The following is a 27,064-nucleotide window of genomic DNA, read 5'->3' as shown; positions in this document are numbered from 1 at the left end:
GCTTTGATTTGGAAACCCCATCAAGAGAAATGAAGGAATTAACAATGAATTGCTTCTCGGTATGGGGAATGATAAAGGTACTATGAATATATTAATCTAACTTAGATGTTCGGATGTACCTACTGATTCCTCTCGGAATTAACCTGAAAAAAACTGGAATTTGTCTCCTTTTAAGACCTTTTTCTTTTTGAGGGTTTGCATGAAAAAGAAAAGAAAAAAAAAACTATTAGCCTATGAAATTTGCCCTATCATGATATTGGCTAACTTTGTTTAATTAATTGTGTAAAACTAGAATCTTTCAGGTGTTCTTCCAATGGGGAAAGGCTGAAACCGACAAATATTGAAAATGCATTTTTTTTTTTTGGTGTGTACTAAATAAAATCTTTGTTTTTTTTTTTCTCTTTGTCCACCTATGGAAATATATATTTACTTAGATCATAAACCATCTTAGTAAATTTGATTATATATCTAAATTAACCAAAAACATTATCCTCATTAACATGGTCACTTGTCTCCTTATTGCATAAATGCTGTTGTTTTTATATATATTATCTTCCTTTTTTTAAGGCAATGACAATGACTCATGACTAATGAGGTATTTAAAACTTCTCTCTTATTCAATCCCTAATATATAACATATTAAAATATTATTTTAGTCTATATATTTTCAAATTTTCAATTTCGATCTCAGTATTTAAAAAAAAATCTCTTTACTTCTAGTTGATTGTTTTTAAAAAGCTTTTGCTATTTATTAAAAAATTATTATTATTATTATTATTTATTAAAAAATTTAAGATTTATTGATAATACATCGACTAAAATTGAATAAAATGATAATGGTATGGAGAGAAGTCGAACCTCATCCTCTAAGAAAGAATGTCAAATCAATTACTACTGAGTTAAGTTCACTTCGACTAATACGATAATTTAACCTATATATACAAGAAATAATAAATGGTTGATTTGTTCCCTTACATTCCTATTTGTTGCATCAATGTAATGGTGTAGCTTCGAGAAGGGAATCCATGAGGGTTCTTGTTCTTTGCACTTTTTGTAACCATTATTATATTTAATTATAATAATAAATGTAAGTATTGATTGCTTTTATTATTATTTTTTTGGGGTGGGGATTTGTTTATTAAAAAAAAAAAAAAAAAAAAAAGAAACCAGAAATTGTGCCTTATGTCCCCTCAACAAAACCATCAAAGTTCTCAAAATGGAGCTTTTGGTGCTCCCTTTGGCACCCTCTAGGTTTCTTTAAATTCAAAAAACTTACCTACAAAGAGATCCAAAAGGGTATCCCTTAACTCTCATGTCCTATGGATGTTGGAGAAACAATTTTTAGGGACACTTGATCCCTTCTTCTTGCCCTTTAAGAGGGAATAATATATCTACTTTGTCTTTTTCTTTAACTATATATTATTAAAATAGATTAAAGTATATTCCTTCCTATCCTATTCTTTAATACCTTAAACTATTTGGTGCTACTCTTAGTGTAGTGATTTAAATATTTCTTATTAAAATAGGTGCTCTTTTGTGTTTTAAACTCATGGATCTCTTAAGCATGCCTTTTTTTGTAAGTACAATCAGAGATGGGAGAGTTCAATTACTCTACATATTTCTTAGTTGTTAACATATCTTGATGTCAATTGAGCTAGATATGTCCATCTTTACCTATGAAACTAAAGTTAGTCTTTGATTTTTTTTAAAAAAAATGATGTTTATTTTCTCAAAGATAACTTTTCTTAGTTTTTAAAACTTAAATATGTTTATAAAAATAGATTAAAAAAAGGGTTCATCATACAAAGCTATACGAGTGCAATCCTTAAGTCACTTCTTGATGTTTAGTTCATTTGATACGTCTTTTGAGTTGACAATGGAAGAGATCACTATGAGAGAAAATATTTCTTTTTATATATAATTGAATCTAACCCTTTTATCATTATTTAACACGAAAATAAAATAAAACAAACGGCGTATGTTTACTATTTGGAACCCAAAAATGCGTCGTTTTTATATCGATTAGGTCAAATAACTAGTACTAACTTTGAAGTCCCCAAAAGGGCATAGCATATAATAATATTACAAAGGAAAGGAATAAAAGTTGTTGAAAAGCAAAGTGGGATAAAGAAAGAGAAAGAGAGTTTGGTGATAAGATGGTCAGAAGAAAGGGAGCAAAGGCAAAGGAAAAAGGAAAGGGGATATTAAGTTTGCGTGTGGGAAGAAATTAAGTGATGAGTGTGTGAAGCTAAGAGTTGGTGCACGCATGGCATCGCTTGCCATTTCCCACACACATCCATCTATCTTTCAATCTGATTTTGACCTTACCTTTTGTGCTATTCTTTTTCCTTTTTCCCATTTCTCTTTTTAACATTAATTATTAAAAATAGATATTTCTCAATTCTCCTAATAAGATTAGATTATAAATCTTATGTTATAAGTTGCACGATTAAGTGTACAATCATTCAACGTGATATTAGTAGAATATAACCTCTTCCTTTTCAATAATATGTTGATGGACATCACTTGGTTTGTGTGATAATCTCTCATGCTAATTTTTTAACCCTAATATGAGTATAACTCGACTGACATGAACTTGTACTATTAATCTTCAAGTTTGAGGTTCAACCTCTCATCCTATAATTTTTGAACTTACAAGATAGAATTTTAATTTATACATGCTAATATTGATACTCAAAATTGTGGAACTAAAATGAGTATAGTTCACGTAGTATGAAATTTACATTATTGATCTCGAGGTTAGAGGTCCAATTCCCTCACTCCTATAAAAGAAAGAAACTTAACATTTTGAGAAAAAGATTCTATCTTTGTATATTATGAATTTTCCTTCCTAAAGAATTTGTTAATGTTGTTTGACAATTTCACATGTTTTTTTAAATTTAAATTATGTTGATGGTCTTGACTAACTTATATAATTGTAAAATCAAAATATTTTTCGAGCTATTACGTTTCTAGAGTATTACGATTCTTAATTCGTCGTCACTCGTTGAGTCTCGTGATAATTTAATTTTTAGATCTAATTAACCTTTTTAATTAATCCTATTAGCATAAGATAAGGTAAGAGATAAAATTAGGGTCTTGAGATGGAATCTTTTTTTAAATTTGGTTCCCCATAATTTGATGCTGTCTTCTGTTGACCCTCAAATGGCAATATCATTACAGAATTGTATGCTTCTGTTTGACTGCTTCCTGTGCACGCACGTGTAGAGAATCACTACTTCAAGAAGAGAGAGAAACCAAATAAATAAATAAAAGCAAAAAACTGTTGCATTTTTTTAAATACAAAAAGCTATTATATAAATAAATAATTATTTATTTATTTATTTATATTTTACGTATGGGATCTTTATAAATGTCGACGCTGGATCGGCTGCCATGAATGAAGCTGGTGAAACTCTGTAAGCCTAATGCAAAGAATAATATTTTGAGAATTATGATTCCACTTAATTCCTCTATCCTATTTAATTCCCTAACTTTCCTTCCTTTTCATTTTACCTTAATTTATATGTTTGCTCCTATTTTTTATTATTATTATTATTATATAAAACAAAATACTTGAGGTCGAAAGATCAATAAGCACACATAAACATTTCAACTAGTTTGACACACCCATAACGTTCTCATCAAGCCTTGATTCCAACAGTGAGGCATTACTTGAATAATATATAAAAGGGGAGCTAGGGAAGTTCAATGTTCCAATTTAGAGAATTATATTATTATTATTATTATTATTATTATTATTATTATTATATTACAATATATGGAATGGGAGAAACGAATCTCTGACTTCAAAGTCGATAAGACAAAGTTTATGTCATGTTTATGTTGGTTATGTAAACTGTTATTGGTTGTCAAAACTATTAAAGTTTTTCCGCCATTAAACTTTCAAGTTTGTGTTTAAAAAATTCATGAACTTTAAAAATAGCATGTTTAATAGGTCTTTGTACTTTCAATTTTGCGTCTAAGAAAACAATGGACTTTGAAGATATTTAATAAGTTGTTATAGGTTGTAAATTGATATAAGTTTTGTCGTGAAGTTTGTGTTTAAAAAATTCCTGAACTTTAAAAAAGTTTAATAAGTCTTCGAACTTTCAATTTTGTGTTTAAAAAGATAGTGAACTTTAAAGATGTTTAATAAGTTTCTCAACTTTCAACTTTGTATCTAATTTTTCTCTCACACATTCAAAATTTTTAAGAATTAACTAACATATATTAGATATGAAATTGGATTTTATGTCTAATGAGACTCAGAACTTTAATTTTAGTATCTACCAGGTCCATGAATTTTAGAAAACAACTAAGAGGTCAAGGAATTATGTGACATAAAATTGAAATTTAAGAGACCTATTGGATATAAAATTAAAGTTTAAGGACGTTTAGATACTTCAAAGTTCCATGGTCAAATATATACAAAAGCCTACAAGTTCAAAAATTAAATTTGTAATTAAACCTCATTTATTTTTATCTCATGCTTACAAAAGCATTGGTTTAATATTAGATTTTGATTATCAACTTAACCATAGTTTAACTGGTTAAAAATTATAGCTTCGACCAAAAGAAGTTAGAGGCTCAAAAGAGTATCTCCGATGATAATGTCGTATAAAATATGGTTATCTTAAATTTACAAAAGATAACATGGTATCTTCTTTTTCCTTTTTTCATGGGTTTTTTTTTTTTTTTTTTTTGTAAAGAATGGTATGACATGCAGGTTTTTTTAAAAAAAAATTATAATATGTAGAGTGAAAAAATCGAATATCTGATCCTGAGACCAGTACAACAAATTTTATGTCAGTTGGATTATATTCATATTAACGACATGAGGTATCTGATTAGATTGGTGACACTATTTTAATTTGACTAGAGTAATTAACACGAACTAAATTGAAATAAATAATCAAAATGAGTAGAGACTGAAATAAATAAATAAATATTATATATAAAAGAAAATATAAAATAAAGATTTTTCGAAGAAATAAGGTTTTATTTCTATTTGTAAGGGAAAATTTTATGTGAAATATTTTTCACTTAAAATAAAATGGTCACTTTTAAAAAATATACAAAGACAAAAATAAACCAAAATTAAAAGTTCTAAACCTATGGAAGTAAAAAAAAAATAATTATAAGAGGACACTAATGGCAGCACAACCAAAGAGTAATGAAAATGCAAGTAATTTAGTTTGTTAGGGTCCCCATAAGAATTTATGTAACACATGAAGAAGCAATAATAATAACAATAATAATACATATAGAGAAAAGTTGATGAAATGATGGTGGATGTCATTTATTTCAAAATATATATATATATATATATGTGTGTGTGTGTGTGTGTGTATATATATGGTTGCTGTTATTATTTATGAAGAGATATATGCATGAGAAAGGCTTTTAACACAAAGTAGTTAGGAATATGCAGACTGAATATGGAATATAAATACATACACACTCCAACTATATATTAATATGGAAAATTGGTATTTATTTTGGCAATAAATTGTAGGGATTTTGTGATGCATATATATATATATATATATTAAGGACATTGTGAGCCAACTAAGAAAGACAAGAATTTAATATGTTTTAAAGTTTGGTCTTTTATGACAAAAATAAAGGTAGATGCAAAATCCATTATCATTTTGATCATATTATTTTTAAAATGATTTTTTAAAGGAAAATTATTTTAAATAAAAAAATGGCTTAAAATATTTTCAAATATGGTAAAGTGTCACAGTCTAATTAGCGATAGACATTGATAGGCATCTATCGTAGTCAATCAGTGATAGTGTCTATCACACTATCACTAATAGATAGTAATATTTTGTTATATTTATAAATATTTTGATTCATTTTTATATATTTAATAGCCACCCTTTTATAAATAGAAAATATTAGTATATGTAAAAATAGGGAAAAAAATTAATGATGTTACAAAAAGTTTTTCATCAATAAAAAAAATGTCAAATTATTTATATAAATAGGAAAAAAAACACGGTTAGACACTGATAGACTTCTATCAACCTCTATCAAAAAATATTAAAATTTTGCTATTTTGTGTAACTAATTTTTCTTATTTAATTATTTTTTTAAATGTCCCTATAAAAATGTGTGACTGAGCTTTTAATGACGGTTAGATGGATATTCCATATCCTAAAAATAAGTTTAAAGTATTTTAAATTTTAAAAAAAATGAATTTATAACCTAAAATAGCATATTTATCAAATCATTCATTTTTTCCATGTGATTCTACATTTTAAAACTTTTATGGCATACCAAACAAATTTTGAAAGTGTGTTGCATGATTAATTAGTTCTTGCAAAAGTACAAGTGTAGTTTATCTAAAAAAATAAATAAATAAATAAAAGTGCAAAGTTATGATGTCAAGTTTTAATTAATTCAATGAATTGAGTGTCATCATCTTTAATATTGATTTTTCTAACTCAATTAAATATTATTGTCACTAACATTTAATTTTAAGTAAAAGAATCTTAATAGGTAGAGGGAAATACACCTTTAATAAAACTATAACTATATGGAGACATTTTATTTCATCAATTAGATTAAATACATATTAGAAAGTAATTTTAAAATGGTTGAAATCACTTTAAAATACATCTTTAACCACTCAAAATTTATTTAATATTTAATTGTACACTTTCAAACTCAGTTTTTATGTCATCATATTTTTATTTCATATTTTTGTGTATTTCAACATTTATATATATGAATTAGTCACCAAACATCTTTACCTTTTGTTTTAATTTTGTATTTTCTAAAAATATATATAATATCTTTTTTTTTTTAGTACACTTGAACATGTCCGAAAAACTTAATTCTATTTTAATTTTCTTTCATGTACATATACAAATGTACAAATATTTTTGGATATTTATAAAATTATTTTATAAAAATTAATTGAATGTCTTTTATAATTATTTTGCAAATAGTATTAATTAAACTCGATATCATATATCAATGCATTTAAAATTATTATAGGTTTTGTCACTAAGTTTTGAAACTTTTGATTAATAAATCTCTAGACTTTTAATTTTGACTCTAGTCCCTGAAAAATATTGAATAAATATATAACTTAATTTTTAAGATGTTAGAAATATTGAAAATGTTTAAAAATTAATTGTTTTATAAGACAAAAAAAAAGGAGTTTGTATTCAATTGAACCTTAAATTTTAAATTTTATAGTTAATAGATAAAATTAATTTAAAAATGTGTCTAATGTACCTATTAAGCACAAAGTTAAATTTAGTGTCTAATATAACATCTATGTTTTAACATTTTCAAATACGTAAGAGACTTATTGGATGCATAATTGATATTTTAGGAATCTATTAAACACAAAAATCGAAAATTTATGTATATATAAAACATTTTAAAAAGTTTAGGAACTATATATATTCACACGAATCTAAAAGTTTATGAGCCAAAACTTCTAACTTATATATATTTATGTCACATATCATGAAGTTTTGGATCCGTTACTGATTCAAAGCATATTTCATCATAACTTCAACTATTTTAGAATCACTTTCAAACATGTTAAATATTATAACAAAAATGCATCATCTCTTGAGAAGTTGACTTTTTTTTATGAAAACTTGTCTTGTGCTCTTTTAAGCATGTACTAAAATATATATTTATCCTCTTTGTCAATTATTTCTTAGGGGGATTTTTAAAAATAGAAAAACAAAGAAAATTATTTACACAATATAGTAAAATTTTAATTTTTTTTAATAAAGGTTGATAGAAGTCTATCAATGTCTATCAATGTTAGAAACTGATAGAAGTATATCAATGATAGACGTTGATAGTAGTCTATCAGTATTTATCAATATTTCTTTTACTATTTCTGTAAAAAGTTTAACATTTTTTTTATCTCTAAAATTTTCCCTATTTCACTTATACATATTTTTTAGTACAATTCTTTTTTTGATAAATATATAAATTTAGTACAATTATTTCTTATATTTTAGTTTTACGTACACATTAAAAAAATATAGATTTCATCGTATGTCTGACCAAGATGGACAATGAAAAGTGTACAACATACAAAAAAAAAAAACAAAAAAAAAAAGCAAAAAAAAAGGCAAAAAAATGTTTTTGTTTTTTACCATATTATCTATTAAATTGGATATTTATTGCGTAGATTCAATTGATTCAAATAATATTTGATACGTTTGTCATACTAAGGGCTCGTTTGGATTGATTTGAGAAAAAAAGTGTTTTTTTAAAAAAAATCATTTTTATTTAAACACTTTTGACAAAAATTGTTGAAAATGCACTTCAAAAGCTTGGGTTGCCAAACACTCTAATTTTTTTCAAAATGACTTATTTTTTTAAATTACACACTTTAAAATACATTCCAAACACATCCAAAACTGTGTTAAATCATAAGAAAATGTTCACTACATCAAACCCCCTTTTAACTTAACATAAATTTTGAATATTAAATTTGGTTATAGAAATACATCTTTGATATAAATGTGATACTCTTTTTTTGTTACATTCCCGACTCTTAAAGTCGCCTCACATAAAATAAAAGAAAAGAAAAAAATTGGAAAATGATTATCTATATATAAATTTTTAGTACAATCAAGACCGGTGAATTCGAACCGTATATTTTGTGATGATTAACACATAAAATGCCAATTGAACTATGCTCTCATTAGTAAACTTTAATCCAATTATAACTCATAACATAACATATATCTAGATGAACACTTATTATCACAAAATTATTTGACTAATTAAATATCAAAGTCACATGACCTTGTCCTTAAACTTTACTTTTCAAGAAACAAAATAAAAAGTCTTGGCAAACTTTGATCACATTAGAAAGGTCACTATAAGTTACAAAGTGATCAAATCATTTTTTTTAAAAAAAATTTGTGTAAAAAAAAAGTCTCTTAGACTTTAAAAAGTATCTTAATAAGTACTAAGTTTTAAATAGTATCTTAACAAGTACTGAATTTTCAATTATATGTCTAATAAGTATCTAGATTTTAAAAATGTTTAGTAAATCTCTAAACTTTTAGTTTTGTGTCTAGTAATTATTAATGTATTCAAAATACTTACAAGTCGATTGGCCTATTAGATTTACTTCCTAATTTTATTTGTAACAAAACTCTAAATTAAACTTTTAATTTTGTGCTTAGAAATTCAGGGGATTCTCGGTCACATCCATACAAGTGGAGTTTCTTTTCGTATAATAGTAAGTGAGAAATTTGAAGTACAAAGCTTTTTGTTATTAATATATATTAGTTGTTAGTTAAGCTATGCTCGTTTTGGTATGTAAGAGCGGGGTTAGGTATTCGAAAAAAATGAAAATAAATCTTGAAATATTATTTTAAATTTCTTTCATGTATAAAAACACTCTTGAATTATCACTCACCGCGAGAATGGAATCAAAACTAATTAAGTTTCACAATTATTTTGTCTAAAAGATCACGTCAACAATTTGAAAATAATAGTTCCTCAATAATTGAGTAGAGAGTTTATGTCTTCCATCTAAATGAACAATATGGTTAAAACTAAATTAACAAACAATACTATTATTCAACAACAATAGATATTAATGTGTTTGTATATATGTAAGAAAATTTTCACAAATAGAAAAAATGTCAAACTATGCATGAAAATAGTAAAAAAAAATACTAATAGATACTAATAGACTATTCTATTAATTCTTATCACTGATAGATACTGATAGATTTCTATTCGCCTCTATCGAAGAAGATTGAGTTTTGTTATTTTGTGTAAATAGTTTTCCTTATTTTTCTATTTTTGAAAATAAATATATATAGAAATGGGTGAAGATTTAAATCGATAATCTTTTTGCCAATAATATATGCCTTAAATGAATCATATGAGTTATGTTCGAGTGGATAATTTTATAAAAACATTTAAAATATGATACTCTACCGAATTTTTCCCATGAAGCAATCAAAATAAACTTCGCTAATATTTTATTAGCCTTATAAAGCTTGATACATCTTCACTAGTTCCTAAAACTCTTAAACCAGTTTGTTGTGAAAAAAAAACCCGTCACTTCTATTGTAGGAACAAGAAAAAAAATAATTGAGAAATGAAAAGAAATCAACAAAACTTAGAAACACAAATTTGGGTGGAAAACTCCAAATTGAAAAAAAAAAAAACATCAAAAGAAAATCCACCATGTGAAAAACTATTACAATCACATAAAAATCTCTCTAATCTAATTATGAGAATGTTGTATCAAAGCTTTTGTACTATTTACCCTTTTTTCTACTCAACAAGAGAATACTAAAAGAAAAATCAATTAGTATAAGCACATTCGATCTTAAAGTATTTTTAGGTGAGACGATTTGAAAACAAAGTCATAGGACTCGTTTATATTATTTGGAATATATTCTTATTCATTTTAGAGGTAGGAAACGAAGCAACATTAAAATCAATTAAATTGATTTTGTGGGGTTTTTTTTTCCCTTCTTTTTGGAGTTTGGGAGAGAAGATTGAAACCAAAAACTTTTAAGATTATTAATTAACCATTATTCTTAAATCATAGGGAGAAAAAAAAACTCACTTTTGCTTCTCTTTGATCAAAAAGTTTCTTGTAATGGAGAGGATCTTCTTTTAAGCAAGAATCTCGCCTCCCAATGCTTGACAGAAATGAAAACCAAAAGAAAAAGAGAGAAAGCTAAAAATTATGAACGAAAATGAGAATGAATATTCTCATTTCTTTGATGAAGTTTACTAAAATTGTGGAATATTGGAATCGATTAGAACAAAAATTTAATAGTACCATGTACTATTGGAATCATCTCTTGATTTCTGTTGCAAAATTTGGGAAAACATTATCCCCACATACATACCATTCACTTTAGTATCTAAAGTTTCGTTTGTTAATCATTTCGTTTTTTGTTTTTTATTTTTGAAAACTAAGTCTATTTTCTCTTCATTTCTTACCTTGATTTGCATCTTTCTTAAGCATGGTAGTTGAATTCTTAGACAAATTCCAAAAACAAAAACAACTTTTGAAAGTTACTTTTTTAGTTTTCAAAATTTAGCTTAATCTTATTTTAGTCTTTGAACTTTGAATGATGTTCTATTTTGGTCCCTAAACTTTAAAAGAATGTCAATTTTAGTCCTTGAACTTTAAATATTGTTTATTTGGTCCCTAAACTTGTAAAATTGTTCATTTTAGTCCTTAAACATTTAAAAAGTGCTTATTTTGGTCCCTACTATATTAAGATTTTGTTAACTTTTTAACAAAATAGCAAGATAATTTATATCTTTGGAAAGCTACCAAATAATTTAGTTACGTAAAAAATCTATAGTTTTAATTTTGAATAACGTGGAAAAACGGAAGAATTTAAAATATGTTTTTAGTTCAAAATTTTGATCCTTGAATATATTGATGCATTGGTTGTTGTCATTTTACTTCACTTTCATCTTGCTCAATACATCTAAAGCATAGTCATCCAAAAACAAAGAGTTTGAAAAATATATTGAATTAACAAATAAACATTTTTTATTTTTATACAAATTAACATGTTTATTACTTAATAAACATACGTACATTTTAATGCTTATTTTTTATGTTTCATGAATTTTTTTAGGATAATATGAAAATGTTGGTTCACATTTTATGTCGTTAGGAACCCATAAAAAAAGATGAAAATAACGAGATGTGATATAAACTTAAAAATATGGTAGACAATATCAAACGTTATTTATCGTGTTTATTTTAACCATAAATTTCTAATTTCATTAGTGTAAGTTTGATACAAATCAAGAAAGAAATATTTAGTTTCAATATCATTTACCAATAAAGTCATGTTACACCATCTATATGTTCTTAAAATGCACATGATAATACATGTCTTCAATTTTTTGTACAAAAACTTGTCAAAATGTAAAAATTGCGACGCACTTTCAAGTCTAAAAGTTAAAGACTACAACACATGGCGATACAACTTGACAATTTTATGTACAAAAAATGTTCTTTTGCACCTTTGTTAATCAACTACCAAACATGTTCTCTAAGTCAATATTCTTTAATAATTTAAACGAAGTTTTTTAGTACCTTCTAAAGGGACCTTGTAACTTTGTAAAGGTCATTTTATACTCTATTTTGAAAGTGAGAAGCATGAAAACGGAACTTTGGAAAGGCAAATGAATAGAATTCAAAAGGAATATTTAGATTACCGTAATGAAATTAAGATTATTGATAATCTAATTACAATGAGATCTATTATCGAAATCATATGAGAATGTTCGAGTTTGTATTTTGAATGCATGATTGGTTTAATTGTTCCTTATTAGTACTTTAGAGTATTTTTGTATTAAATATATTACTATGGCGTATTAGAAGAGTATATATATGAGATTACATACACGTCGACTAACATTCTTCGAAATCTCGAGTTTCTAACAACGTAAGTAGAGAGCTACCACTAGAGCATTTCTCAATAAATTCAAACACACAAAATTGATTACCATTACACTACAAGATACCTCAAGCATCCAAAATAATTACACATTTAGTGTAGGTGCCTTAAAAGGGAAAAAGAGATCATGGAGACATTATAAGGAAATAATACAACAAGAGTAAAGAGAACAACAACACAAAAGAATCATCACAAGCCACACTCAACACACATCAGGCTAAAATTGAATAGCATATGCATAGCCATAGCCATGTCATGTAATTATTTCAGATTCATAAGAGAAAACAAGAGAAGGAAATGAAAATAAATGTGAAAAAAGAGTAGAGTAGGGGTGCAACTGGGTATTGTAGGGACGTGTCAAAAAGCTGTAAGGAAAGGGAAAACGGGGGCGTGTGCAACAAGTAAAAAATGGCAGAGAAAAGAAGGTTTATTTAATAATTTTTATGGTAAATCGTACCAATCTTTCCATCAGAGCCACAGCATTATCCTACCTAAATCATTGTTCTATGGAGTGTACGAGTGTGTTTCTGTTGTGATAAAAAAAACAGACATACAGATTCAGTATGAACGGACTAAAAAGCTTTCACTCTATATGGACTTTTCTTTCCTTTTTTTTCTCTTTTCTTTTCTATCTTACACAAGTGACGACAGAAATCTTCAACGTGTAGCTTTTAAATTTATCAGGATCTATAATAAGAAAGAGAAGAGCCAAGTTTAGGTATTTACCACAGTGTAGAAGTAGGCATGGGAGAATCACTTCACCATTTCTGCAAGTTTTCCACCTTCTTCATCAATCCCATAACCAAAGCTCCATCACTTTCACTGTATTTTTAATCAATGGCCAACTAATAAGATGAGAAAAGAAAGAGGAAATGTATGATGGAAATTAGAAATCATCAGAGCTGCGATATATTCTTTCTGTTTATTGAAAACAAAGCAAGAAGATTCGTACATGGGGCTAGATGTATATATTATATTATATACAATCATTATTGGGTTTGTAGTAATACACAGACTAGCCAAAAGATGCAATTATTGCTGAAAGAATACATTGAAATGTAGAGTAAAGATACCATCTTTTTTTAATCATGATTGATACAAGGGGAAAGCTAATTTCGTTTTAATTTCTTCACCAGCTAGCAAATGGTGAGTTATGCTAAGACGCTTAGGATATTAATGTTCCTCTTTCAATAGTTCGAGCAGCCGATTTTATGTTCGAACTCTGGTGGAATATTACGACTCCTTCCCCCAACCCCTAACAAATTTTTTACCAAAAAAGAAAAAAAGAAAGACTAAAGAGTCCTAGCTGCAGCGAGTATTTGACTGTAACCTCTTCAATATAACAGAGACAGCACTTCAGTCGACGTTTATTCATCCAAACTTGCGAATAAATCATAATGGGAATTCCTTCTGAAGAGCATCAAGATTGCGGGAATCACAGGCTTCCAGCATGTCATTCCTTGATGCACAGCTGCAAAACAGAGAAATCCATGATTTTATATTTGTATTAAAGTGTAGGTGATGCAAGAATAAAATCTCTTCAAATCACATACCTCAGTGAAATTCTTAAATATTGCCATGCATTGTCTGCTTTTGGATTCATACTAAGTGACCTCACATAGTACTTAATTGATTCCTCATAGAGCCCCTAAAAGAGCAGAAAAAGAGAAAATCGATTAATGTTTCCGTACATTTTTATTACTTAACTGTAAAAGAAAGGTTCATCCTAGAAACTAGAAATGATTGATTAATAACTTGAAAAAAAATGTAGGAGAGAGGACTTCACAACTTTTTGATAATTCACTGAGACAGGAAAAAGAAGAAAAAAATGAAGCATAGGATACATACCTGATTAGCATAACTGATTCCCATATTGGCCCAGGCACGTACATAATTAGGCTTCAAATCAAGTGCCTATGAGACAAATTAAATCAGTTAAAATAAATAAAAGTAAACATGCAACCAAAAACATTGTTTCCAATGACAGAATGCATTAAATACATAATTTGGGATAAGAACAAGGCAAGTTGTTAACGGCCTAATGAAGTTTAGTTTTTCACATGGTGGCCAGCAAAGAACATTGTTTCCAATGAGAATATGACCATACACAAGAAAAATCCTGTAAAACGTCTCCAACCCTATAGTGAATGATGAGGGCATGCATAAATTGAGAAAACAGTTCAAACTTCAGTCCACAGCTTCACCACAGGTTCCTACAACAATAGTGTAGAAGCATTATTCTTTCTTCCATTTATTCTCAATGAGAGCTTCACTTTTAACCAAAAACATAACTCTATCTTCAAACCATAACGTTAGGAGATTACTGTCGCCCTGATTCTGTGACTACTTGTTTTGTATCCTCACAAATTTAAATGTAAATGAATTCTTCTCGTGAAATCATCTATTCAAATACATGCATACATATACACACTACCATAATGGAGAACTTCTCACTTGAAAATAAGACAGTATCCTACCTTTCCTCCACAGACAGACAATCTTTCTTCCTCAACTTATCCAAACTTCCTCTACAGACAGACAATCTTTTCTTCCTCTAACTTATCAACTCCTCTACAGATAGACAATCTTTTCTTCCTCTAACTTATCAACAACTTCCTCTACAGCTGACAATCTTTCTTCCTTAACTTATCAACAACTTCCTCTACAGCTGACAATCTTTCTTCCTTTCCTTATGGTTCCTTCTCAGCTTCCCCACCATTACTGAATGCAAATAGACTTTTTCATAGCAAAGAGAAGATGAGTTTGATGTATGCGTTAAAGGTAAAAGGATCAGTTGTGTTAGGTTAGTCATATTATTTTTTAATTGTTATGGATGGGAGAGTTAAATTAGCAAAATATATAGACGATTGGAATTCTAACTACATTGTTGCCCTGTCTACTTAAAGTGGGTAAAATAGTTGGATTGAACAGAGCTTCGCAACTATACATCCACATTTTATTTGATCCTCTCCTTGGACTATATATGGCTGTCCACACCGACCATCCTTAAAACTGTTTTACGACGCCTGTAGTTGAGGTACAGCAGCAACTTAATGACAAGGATGCAATATTAACAAGTTGAAGTCCCATCTGAAATGGGTACACATCAGTAAGCGACAGATACGGCCACTAATAAGAATCATGTTGTTCAACTATTTGTAGGAGATAAGATATAAATGCATCTTAAGTTGCACCTTGTCGATAAAGAAAACAAACTTTAGCTAAACATTCAAATGTAGACCTTGCTCATTGGTTTGTTGGGCTTTCCAGATTACTGATTTCATTGGTGATGCTAATAGATTCACTGAAATGATAACAATGTTACAACTGCTCATTCCCTCCATTTGAACTAACGTCGCAGATTAATAGAACTCCTCCCCCTTGTTAAAAATTTTCTCCAACCATTACACAATCACTCTTGTTAGCCCAAAGAATTTGTCTTTGGGGCTCCCTCCCCAAGAGGAACTAACACTTCTCAATCCAAAAGGCGTACCTAGTTGGATACAAATCAATCCCACAACTATTCCTCTCTTCACTGCTTTTGCTCTTCCTCCTCCAATCCACTCACCTAAGGAGTATTCTAAAGACTTCAAACTCCATATTCAATACCCTAGATGGATACAACCAGCTTTTTTGTCGTTTCTCTCACCCTCCCTCCCTCTCACTCAATTCCAATGTTGCTTGTTTTCAACATGATGAATAACTAAGTATCTCCCCTGTTCAAATATTTTTATGGAATGGAATTAAGACCATCTCTTTCTTAAATAATGTTTGAATGCTGACTATTTCTCATTGAATTTTGTTTTTATCTAAAAATAATGTCAAGCACCAAGATAAACTGTAGAGAGAGAGAGAGAGAACAGGGCTCATTACCTGTTGATAAGCTAATATAGCATCAGCACTTTGAATGCTGTTAGCTTGTGTAGCACCTAGCTTGTTCCAAAGAGAGTAATCTTGCGGCTTTAGTTTCAAGGCTGTCTGAAAGGATGCAATTGCTTTGTCAAATTCTCTGGACAAATTATAAAGGACACCAAGTACTATGTGCACATCAACATCATCAGGAAACATTTGTGCAGCTTCGTTAAATAAGCCAGCTACCTGCACATACAGAACAATGATGCATAATTTTAGACCAAAGAGAGAAAAGGATGCTTGATGACTATAATCTTAAGTTCCATATTAAATGCTCCTAGATGCTAATGAAGTTCGTTCATTGGTATTATTGTTATGAGAAAACGAAGAAATACAAGGGCAGTCAAAAATAAAGCCAACAAAAAAAGAGCAAGGCTACAAAAAGAAAAGCTTCAATCAAGTAAAATTAAAACCTAAAGGATAATTACAAACTAGCCAAGCTAATGAAATCCAAAATCCTAATCAACGAAAAATTCAGTGGAAAAAGCACATCAAGCAAATCGATTAATTGAATCTATTTTTCCCCTTAAATTTCCATAAAGTGACAGAATCAACACTTAAGGGGTGTAACTGTGCAAGGGAAAACCAAAAAACCAAATAAACGCTTCAACCAACCAAAACCAAAACCGGTTCAGTTCAGCAGTTGTTTCACTTTACACACAAGAAAAACTGATCAAATTTGGTCGGGTTACCCAAGCTAACCAATAATATATATATATATTAATATAATAAGAGTCAAATTTGAATCAAAACTCATCAGCTGTTAATCTATCTCTAAATTCACTCTAGAATTCTCTTCTGCAAGTGTCCAAACCCCGTGGATGCCACTTTTTTATGATGTGCATTTCATGCAAAAATTCTGTGCTCGTGGACAAACATGAAGTGCTCCAACCCGACCAACATTAACATGCACCCCTCCGACTTGACCCACACTGCACATGCTTAGGTTAAGCAAATGGCAAACCAAACCAACTAAACCGGTAGTTAAACAGTTCGATTAGTATGATGATGCGATTCAGCTTCAGTTTGACTCTCATACCAAGCCAAACTGAACCGATTACACCCGTAATACAGATATCTACGCACTTACATCAGATGTATTCAATATACCCCTTAATATTCATTATCATGAGCATGAATATTAAGCTCACAAAAGAAAGCCCAACTACATGAAGAGGTTCCAATCAAGTCAAATGAAACCTAGCATATGCTTACAAAAAAAACAAAAAGAGGAAACACATAATCTAATAAGAGAACAAACATCACAGGAAGAACTCTCTTTCAGCCTACAGATTCTATTATTTCTCTTTCCCCCATCGCCCCCCCCCCCCCCAAAAAAAAAAAAAAAAGAAAAGGCAATGCATTAAAAAAAACAACAACAACAAACAAACAAACAGCAGTTATAACATTTCTGGATTCTTCGCTATTTGTTACAACATCCAACTCCAAATTCTATTTTTTGTAGCAGTTAGCACGCTGCAGAAATCATGGAAGTAAATGCCAAACCTTAATGCCCATGGACTTGAAAGTAATTTTAGCACATTAATGAAATCAGATAACTGGATTTAATCGAAAATGTTATACCTTCACCTAGTTTTCTATGCCTTCACTACTACATGCTAAAGCAACAAACTATAGATAGGCACATTTTGCAATAATAAATTTCCCTGTATTTCTATGTTTGTAATAAAAGCTGATAGAAGAATGAACAGAAAAAGCATGGTGCTTACATCAGCATAGTACAATGAGTCAGAAAGCTCCGGTTTTGCAAGTGTTCCATACTTTGGGTGATGCTGTAACCATCCATACAAGTATCTTAATGCAGCAGCTTGCTCCAATTCTGCAGTAATTATTTTAGTCATCGACCAATTTATTTATTTAAAGAACACGCCCATTACATGTCAAAAAATTACAAAGGGAGGACTAGGGTGGTTGAACTAAAAGAGAAGGCTATGAAGATTACAAAGGTCTTTCCAATTGGTGGTCACGGAATAAAATTTTCTTACAGATGAAGGCCAACTAAAGAGAGTCAATTAAATCCAATCTCACACATCACCCCCACTATCTTCATTTTCCCCTAGAAAACATAACAACAGTTGAGATATGAAGCCACGCTTAATCATTTGGATTGAAATCCCTCTCTTCTTTTTAATATTGCATGCTTTAATTAATTTCATTTGTTAACCATTTGAACCTATATATTTGATACTACTAGAGAACTTAAAACAATATTCAATGACACCTAAGTTTGAACCCATAACCTAGGTTATAGTTTGCCAAGTGAATCACCTAGCCAAACCATGGTGGTTACCATCATTCATTATTGACACCAGAGAACTATCTGATCCTATAATATTTGACATCAAGAAACTTAAAAGGATAATAGTTGATGATCCCACATCCCCCAAAGGATTTTTTTGTGTATTTCATACATCAGTAAAATTGTTTCAAAAAAAATAATAAATAAATAAATAAAAATCTCGTCTGAAACCCATATTTAAACTAAAGTCTTCAATGGAGCTATATATGATTTTTGTGCGAACTCACTACAAAAATTCAACTCTAGTAACCATCATCTTTCCGTCAAGATAATTAAAAAATTGCTGAAGTGAATATAAATCATATAAAGCATGTAATTAGTTGAGGAAGCAACTGACCATTTGTGTGACTCACACCAAGCGCAAGAAGCACCTCTAAGTTTGTAGGGTCAACATCCAGTGCCCGCTTCATGGCAGCAATAGCCTGCAGATATCAATTTATAGTATATTTATTATACAAAAATAATCAGAAATCAGAAATTAAACATGAGATGGCACACCACAATACCGGGAGTATAATTTCCATGAAAAACGGATCACCTAACTAATAGAATCAGAAGTATTAGTATTACACGTCAGAAAAGAACTGAATACAACAGGCCTCTAGAAAATGGTTGAGCATGTAATACAACTTGAGTAAAGGCCCTTCAAATATTTTCAGTTTTCACGTACAAACATATTCTATATAACTACTTCCCAAGGTTTTGGAAACTCGAGTCCAAGTTGAACTCATCACAGGAAATTAGTAAATTAATAGTTTTGCCTTCTGATTATGCCATAATCAAGTGATTGCATAAGAAGATTTGACAATTTTACCAAAAATGGTGAATATCAAATACCACATCAACTGAAGAGATAGTGATTTCAATTCAATAATTTAGTTCACAATACAGAAGAAACATAGAAGTTCTAGCAAAATATTACTAAACAATATAAGCAAAAATTATCGAACTAATCATTCTGTATAAAAAAAATATTAAGTATCTATTTGATCTTCTATTTCTAAACATTTCACATCAAGAATGTTAAATACCTAGTTGGTCTTCTATTTCTAAACATTTCACATCAAGAATATTAAATACCTAGTTGGTTTGTTTCTTTATCAAAAAAAAAACAAAAAAAAAAAAATACCTAGTTGGTCTTATAAGCCAAAAATTCTACATCGAGAACGTAAAATACCTGTTGATCATCATCATTTTCAGCATGTGCAATTCCAAGCAGCCTCCAACCTTCTGAATTTTCAGGGTTTTTCATAACTTCAGCCTCTAAAGCAAGCACTGCCTCACTCAGAAGGCCTTTACGGAACAGTTCCTGGCCTTCCTTCAAGGGATTTGGATGACCAACATATGGGTTCATATCAGAAAAGACATATATTCCCTTTGAAGCATCCGTTTTCCCCTTGGCGGCTATTTGTTCATTTACATACCTGTCAGAAAGGTAGAGCAGAATGCAGAAAATAATTTAATATAGACAGGTGTTACAGCATTACAATATAGTCACTTGAAATAAAACGTCAGACTTACTCATCATATGCATTTGCCCAATTATCGGCTTCTCCAGAAGCCCCTTCTCCAACCTGCTGACCAAATTCTTCCACCCAGTCTTGCATGTGCAACTTGGAAAATTCATTTACCCATGGATCATCCGACACATGTTGCTTCTCTTCAGCAAACTCATCAGCCCACCGATTAGTTTGATTAGAAACCTGGAACCATTTTTATCAGAAAAAGTAAGTTTTGTACGAGCTTTTAAATACTATTTTACATGGAAAACATAGATAACTTAGACCCTATTTGATAACGATTTTGTCTTTAGTTTTCTGTTTTTGAAATTTATGCATGTTTCTTCTCAATTTCTCTATTACGAAATTTATCTATCTTAAAAAAACACTTGCATTCCTAGACAAATTCTGAAAACAAGAACAGATTTTTGAAAGCTATATTTTTATTTAGTTTCAAACTCAGCTTAGTTTTTGAAAACATGAGTAGAAAGTGGATAACAAAATATAAATATATGGGTAGAAGTAATGCTTATAAGTGTGATTTTTAAAAACCAAAAACCAAATGGTTATCAAGTAGGACCTTATTAATTTGATTCAAATATTCTGAATAACTTGGAAAGAGGTAAGAGAATTTTGTAGATAGACTGATAGTTTTGGTGGGGCTGTGGGAATGAGAACAAGTCGACTTTTCTAAATCCAGATCGGTTTCCAATTCCACCTAGAAAATTTTGAAGGTTCTGGATTTTTCACAATTTTGGACGATTGGAAGCCTGTAGTATCACTTCCTTTCCCCAAGCAAGCTAGGGCTGCCCCTAAGTTAGTCTTTAACTCAAAGAAATTTGCCGTTTCCATCTAATTTTCCCTCTTAAATTTTTATGAATTGAAAAATTATATACATACATACATACGCACACATACATAATGTAAAGTTTGGCTCGCTAAAACCTTTGGCTCCAACCCTAGTTATGGGAAAGATTTCTAGCACTCTCAACATTCCATTCTTCCATTTTTATCAATGAATGACGAAAATGGAACAAAAAACAAAACAATAACCAAACAATAAAATTATTCATGTAAACCACCCACCCACACACCCAACAGATTGTCAGATTGTGGGGTGGGGAACACAAAGGGGTACAACTTGTTTCATGACTTACAAATTCATCAGCCCAGGGAAGACCCCCACTATATTGTTGCTGATACTCGGAAGCCCAGTTATCTGTTGGAGATAAAGAGTTTGGCTTGACTTGATTATCATCGATAATAAGTTCACCCCTACTCATCTTCGAAACAAACTGAAGAAACTTTGAGTTCTGCATCCCAAACGGGTCAAAGATCAAATTTGGGTTTTTTTTATAAAAATGATATACGTTATCAAACCTTTTTCTATTAAAACCAATTTTACAACATTGCCAAGCATAATTGATCAAACCAACTATTCGTCGACATTTAATTATGTGTTGTATGTTGCAATCTTATCAATATGAAGGAAAAATGAAAAACATCAGATATGTTTTAGATGAATGAAATACTAAAAACATGTTACAAAATACCTACCTGAAATTTAGGGTCATTATTTTCAGCTAACGTATTTGCAAGCTTGCGAGTTTGCTCCATTGCAGATAAGTTCATCATATTACCACCTGCCATTTTTTCTGCCGACGCTAACTGAAACTTCTCCTGTGGCAATATATCAAGAGAATTAGAGGTTGATATTAGGCATTGTGCATACAGAAGGACACTGTGCATGACCTTGAAGTCGAATATAAGTTATTATATTGAATGAGAGTCACATTAGGCACTGTGCAATGTGCATATAGAATCTATTATAATACTAGCCAAGAGTGAAGGACATATAATTACATATAGAAAGTAAAACAAGGTCCCGTAACACATAGGCCATGGAGTGTAGTTGATGGTGGTCAACCAAGATATTAACTAGCCAAAACAACTACTAAGAAGCCTTATCATAGTCTAAACCTTAAAAATCAAATAGGCGATAACTCTATATGACCAGATTGTCTAGCATGCTAAAATAACTCTGTATGACCAAGTTTACAGACTAAACTTCACAACTGATCCAATAGAAAGTTCTGTTTCTAATTTCATAACTACCAAGGATTATAAGCTTGCGATGTGATGCCCACCTACAGATTGACAGTTCCATGAATTTCATTGAACAACTAATTGTCATTTTTTTTCTTTTTTGGGTAAGAAATAACAAATGATTCAGTTAATCACTCTAATTCAAAGAATAAATTACAAAATGATCATTAGAAAGCTAACAAACACACCAGCCACAGCTCGTGTAATATAGATAGATCAGATGGCTATCAGCATTATAGGTGCAACTTGTAGGACAAGCTGTGCTCCTTACCTGCTCAAACTCAGAGGCCCAGCCATTGGCACCATATTGTTGTTCAAAGGATTGAGCCCAAGCATCATGATCACCATACTTTTCCCTGTTTAGGCTATATTCAGAAGCCCACCCATCTGCAATATGACCACCAGGTCTCTGGAGAGCTTGAGATTCATTCCAATAATCCTCCAACTCATGAAACCTACCAGGTTGAGGCCCCCTAACCTGTTTACTGGTATCAATATCCAAGGAAGATAGAAGTGCATTTACCTGGCGGAATTGAAATCAAAGAAACTCTTATAAGTTTTCATTAACAATTTACCAATTGAACTAACAGAAGTTGATATGCTCAATCCTTCTCTTCGCGACACATATGGAATCATAAAAGAGGTTAGGTTTACAATCCCTTTTCTTGAGACTATGGTTCTTTTTATGAACACAATTAGAGGATCACTTTTTTAATACGTTTGGTGTCTAGGACCAATGACTCCCCTTTTCACATACTTCTTTTGCCATTAATAGACTCTTATCTTAAGAATCATAAATATTTCAAGCAACAATTTTTTTTCAAGATTTGCAGTTCGTTCTTTTAAGATAAACGGAAGTGGTCATTCTTAACCCAAAAGAAAAAAACTGTAAGAAAAAGAAATTGAAATGAAAACATGGAGTTAAACAAAATGAAAGATGAGAGCCAATCATGAGATGTGACATGAAGATGGCGAAATCCTATTGCACTCAAACTAATGCTTGGATAATGCCTGGAAATTTGGTATGGAAAAGCTAACTACATGCTTTCTGATGAATTGGTACTAAAGATAGAAATCTCAAAAACCTGTGCATTTATGAAGTCTTCACTCTTATCTGCAAAAAAATGTCGAGCCATTATGCTACTACGATCCCGTATACATTGTTTATCACCTTCAGATAGTCCCAATAAAGGAAGAGGGGCTGGATGAAAAGGTATTCCACCACGGCTACTCTCTACAAATGAGTGCAAAAAGGTTGACAGCACTCTTTGCGGTGGCCCTGGTTTAGAGTAAAGGTGAAGTTAAAAAATAAATAATTAAGGCCAAGAGAAATATCAAATTCAAGCTCTAATACTAATAGATGTCACATAGTCAATGTTAAATTTTTAGAACTTTGTGATGAACTAAAAAGAATATTCTATTCTACCATGTCAGTCATGGTTGAAAAATCTGCATATTTCATAGCATTCTTTAGGTTTTCGGAGATAGATTTTAACTAGGCTTTTCAAAGATAGATTTTAACTAGGCTTTAGCCTCAAAATTAAAATTTTATATAATTCAAAATAAAATTACGAGATTGCAAATACAACAGTTGAGACAACTGCTGTTGACTCTGCCAATAATATCCAGGAATTGGAGTTTCAAGACTACAATCTGGAAGTGCTTCAATTAAATATACAACACTGGCGACATATTAACCCAACTAGTATACACAAGCATCTTCACAAGTCAATTGATGGATGAAAGGTGTTGCCGGCCAAAAGCCTGGAACTCCATGTCTCCAACTAAAACTAAATCTTCCCTAAAATGCATTGAACTGCAACTTGGGGTTCCCTTAATTTAATTATGGAATTAAGGAGTTGAGTTCAAGTCCTGAATTGGGAATCCAGACTTAACAAACAACGTCGCTGAATTAAAATTTTGTTATATCAATACCACATTCCTTTGGAAAAGGTTTCACAACAACACAAAAAGCAGTCGAACTGCCAACGATGTCAACCATCCAGAATCTTAAAGACTAAAGAGGACACTTAGAAGTACCATCCAATATCGGTTGATGCTGAGAAGCAGGTACTTGGTCATAAATACGATCAAATTCAGCAAGACTTGGTTGCATTTCTCTCAAGTGGGCAGGAGGAGGACCGGCTTGTACCTCATTCCATGCAGAGGTCAGACCATTCTGATCGGCAGCCGAGTGGAAGGCATTAAGAAAATTTGACGCCTGACATTAAGCAAAATAGAAACAAAAGATATGAGAATTCCGAAAAGAAATTCAGAAAACAAAAAACAAAGAGAACCTGCTGATTAGGGTGAAGCGGTGGATGATCAAACTCAGACCCAGGGAGCTGCCCATGGGTCTCAGGACCAAAAGGCCTTTCAGGACCTGTAAGCTGCGATGTAGGAATTTCCCGTAGCCTTTCCTGCTCAGAATATAGTTCAAAACATAAGATGAATAACCAATCTGATTTCACAAGACAAAAAAAAAACATCAAATTCATGAATTAACATATCAAAGTACTAAAAAAAACACAATTCTAAAGAAACCCCAGATAAAAGAAAGCAACAAAAATATCAAATTGAAAACCAACCTGGGTCTTGGAAGAGGAGCCGATTAGAGCGTTGGCAAGGGCACCAAGAGGGTTAGAAGAAGACGAAGAACCAGGAACAGCACAAGCAGCTCCTCCAGTAACCAAGTCTCGCATCGCCATATCTGGTTTCTTTTCGACCTTGACGAACAGTCAATTTTCCTCCTCTTGATTCGGTTTTTTCCCGTCGCTGTTTCAAATTGCTCTCTTTTCCCAAGAACTGCTACCGATTACGTAAAATAGGATTGATTTTGAGGTGAAATTGCTGGGAAAGACGATAACGAGATGGGCTCTGGGTGTGTTCTGTTTGAACACTGTGAGCCACAATTGCGAACCTCCTTGTGGAGCCGAGTCCACAAAATTAAATAGAAATACGATCATATTTCACCGCCATAGTTAGAAGTCCGAAGAACATCAATCCCTAAACCAAATAGGATAACTATATATGTCTTTTATTCTCCGATTAGGAATCCCTCTTTACGAATACAAATCATCTTTTATTCTATATTGTTTCAATTCAATAATTCAGATTTTTCAAATGTTATAATTTTATTTTTCGAATTTAAATTTTGAATTTTGTTTTAATTTGTTCTTAAAATTTGAAATATTATATTTTTTAACTTTACTAAATGGTTACTTTTTGTCTCTAATCTGAATAGGTATAAACATTTTTTTCAATTATAAACTTATTTAAACATTTATATCTATTAATTAATATAAAAAAATTATAATTAATTCAATTTTACTATTTTTCTTTATTATTAAAATTAAATTTAAAATTTTACTTTATAATCATTTTAAATTAATTAATAAACATTGATCTCAAAACTAAAAACGAGTATTCAAACAAATTAAATATTAGTATTTAATGAAAATTTGAGGTTAACCATATAAATTTTGAAATCTATAGACCAAATAAACAAAAAATTTCTTTTTTTTCCTCTTTTCTAAGTCAGCTGTTTTCCTTTGTTGTTTAGATAGAGTGTGGACTCTCCCTAGTTCGATCAAAGTTATAAAACTAATAAAAATATAATCTCACAAATCTAAAATTAAAATCTACAACCAAATTATATTATATATTTAAATCTCAAATTAAATAATAAGATTGTGTTACATTTGACATTAGTTAAATCCACAAAAATTATATTATTCAAACTCAAATTAGATTGTGTTAGTCAAATTCACAAAATATTTAAATTTCTAATTAAATAATTAAATATTTTGTATGTTCACAAAACAACCATCTCCACATATTAATTTTCTCACAATATTTTCATTATTTTTATGATTAATCCAATCAAGGGATTAGGACTTCCTAAATTATTTTAGCTCTCTGGAACACTCGAACAACATGTGTTCTATAGTCTCCGAGACAAAACCACATAAAGGACACTAAGGCAACACTTCCATGTAACGACATCAAAGATCTAAGCAAGTAGGTAAGCAATTATGGAAGGCTCTCTAAACAAAATGTTGAATTTTAGATAATATTGACTTACTATGTGTTGATTTTGGAAATTTCATAATTGTAGAGGGTGCAAACTGATTTCTAAAAACCCGTTTGATAGTTTTCTATTTTCTGTTTCTTGTTCCCAATTCTCTTTTTTTGTTCGAGTATCAGACTTGTTTCATAATCTATTCACTTTCTTGTTTCCAAAATTTGTTTTTCTCTATCCCATCCCATGTTTCTATTTGCTACTTATATTTAAAAGTTCATATAAATAATCAAATGTTATGTTTATTATGCTGGTTATGGTATGCGCCACCTTAATTTGCTCGAGTGGTTTTTTAATTCAATTCCTTGGTAATACAAATTTTATTTTCTCTTTTGCTTTTTATTTCTTTATTTTACATTTGTATATTATTTTAATTTCTTACTTTTAAAATATCTAATAAATACATTTATGTATATTTTTTTATTTCTTTAATTTGGAATTAAAAGTTTTCAATATGTATATTTATATTTGGTATTTTAATTTTGCAATTTATAATTTTTCAATTAAAATGCATTTAGCTTCACTTTAATATTTTACAACCATGACATTTAGTAAGATAATACAATTGAGTTGAATTTGAGTCGTCATCATTTAAGTCAAATGAATTGAGTGACAAATAACATTGTTGAATCAAATTTAGAAAACATTTTAAGGCCTATTTTGGGGCCCAACTTTAACTGGGTGGAGT

At 30.1% G+C, this 27,064-nt stretch overlaps 1 protein-coding gene across 3 annotated transcripts; it reads right to left on the bottom strand.

Annotated features, from left to right (window-relative positions):
* Positions 1-12,670: 12,670 nt before the first annotated feature.
* Positions 12,671-25,301, bottom strand: LOC120090526 (peroxisome biogenesis protein 5). 3 transcript variants are annotated; one of them, XR_005485569.1, is made up of 17 exons: positions 24,884-25,301; positions 24,593-24,715; positions 24,336-24,516; positions 23,381-23,574; positions 22,567-22,818; positions 21,747-21,869; positions 21,347-21,502; positions 20,212-20,393; positions 19,868-20,114; positions 19,028-19,112; positions 18,101-18,210; positions 16,332-16,556; positions 14,307-14,372; positions 14,012-14,106; positions 13,789-13,929; positions 13,185-13,280; positions 12,671-12,985 (listed from the first exon to the last, which is right to left on the bottom strand). XR_005485569.1 is itself a non-coding variant. In XM_039048246.1 (15 exons), exons 1-15 carry the CDS (start codon positions 25,001-25,003, stop codon positions 13,851-13,853), a joined length of 2,238 nt encoding a protein of 745 aa, XP_038904174.1. In that variant the 5' UTR covers positions 25,004-25,301; the 3' UTR covers positions 13,357-13,850. The 3 variants fall into 3 exon arrangements, 1 of the variants encoding a protein (XP_038904174.1); XR_005485568.1 differs by having other exon boundaries at positions 12,868-13,280; XM_039048246.1 differs by lacking the exons at positions 12,671-12,985; positions 13,185-13,280 and having other exon boundaries at positions 13,357-13,929.
* Between the last annotated feature and the right edge of the window lie 1,763 nt (positions 25,302-27,064).

Source organism: Benincasa hispida, chromosome 11, assembly GCF_009727055.1.
Source record: "Benincasa hispida cultivar B227 chromosome 11, ASM972705v1, whole genome shotgun sequence".
Taxonomy (NCBI): domain Eukaryota; kingdom Viridiplantae; phylum Streptophyta; class Magnoliopsida; order Cucurbitales; family Cucurbitaceae; genus Benincasa; species Benincasa hispida.
The sequence above is the reverse complement of the archived record's forward strand: the minus strand, read 5'-3'. Positions and strand labels throughout refer to the sequence as shown.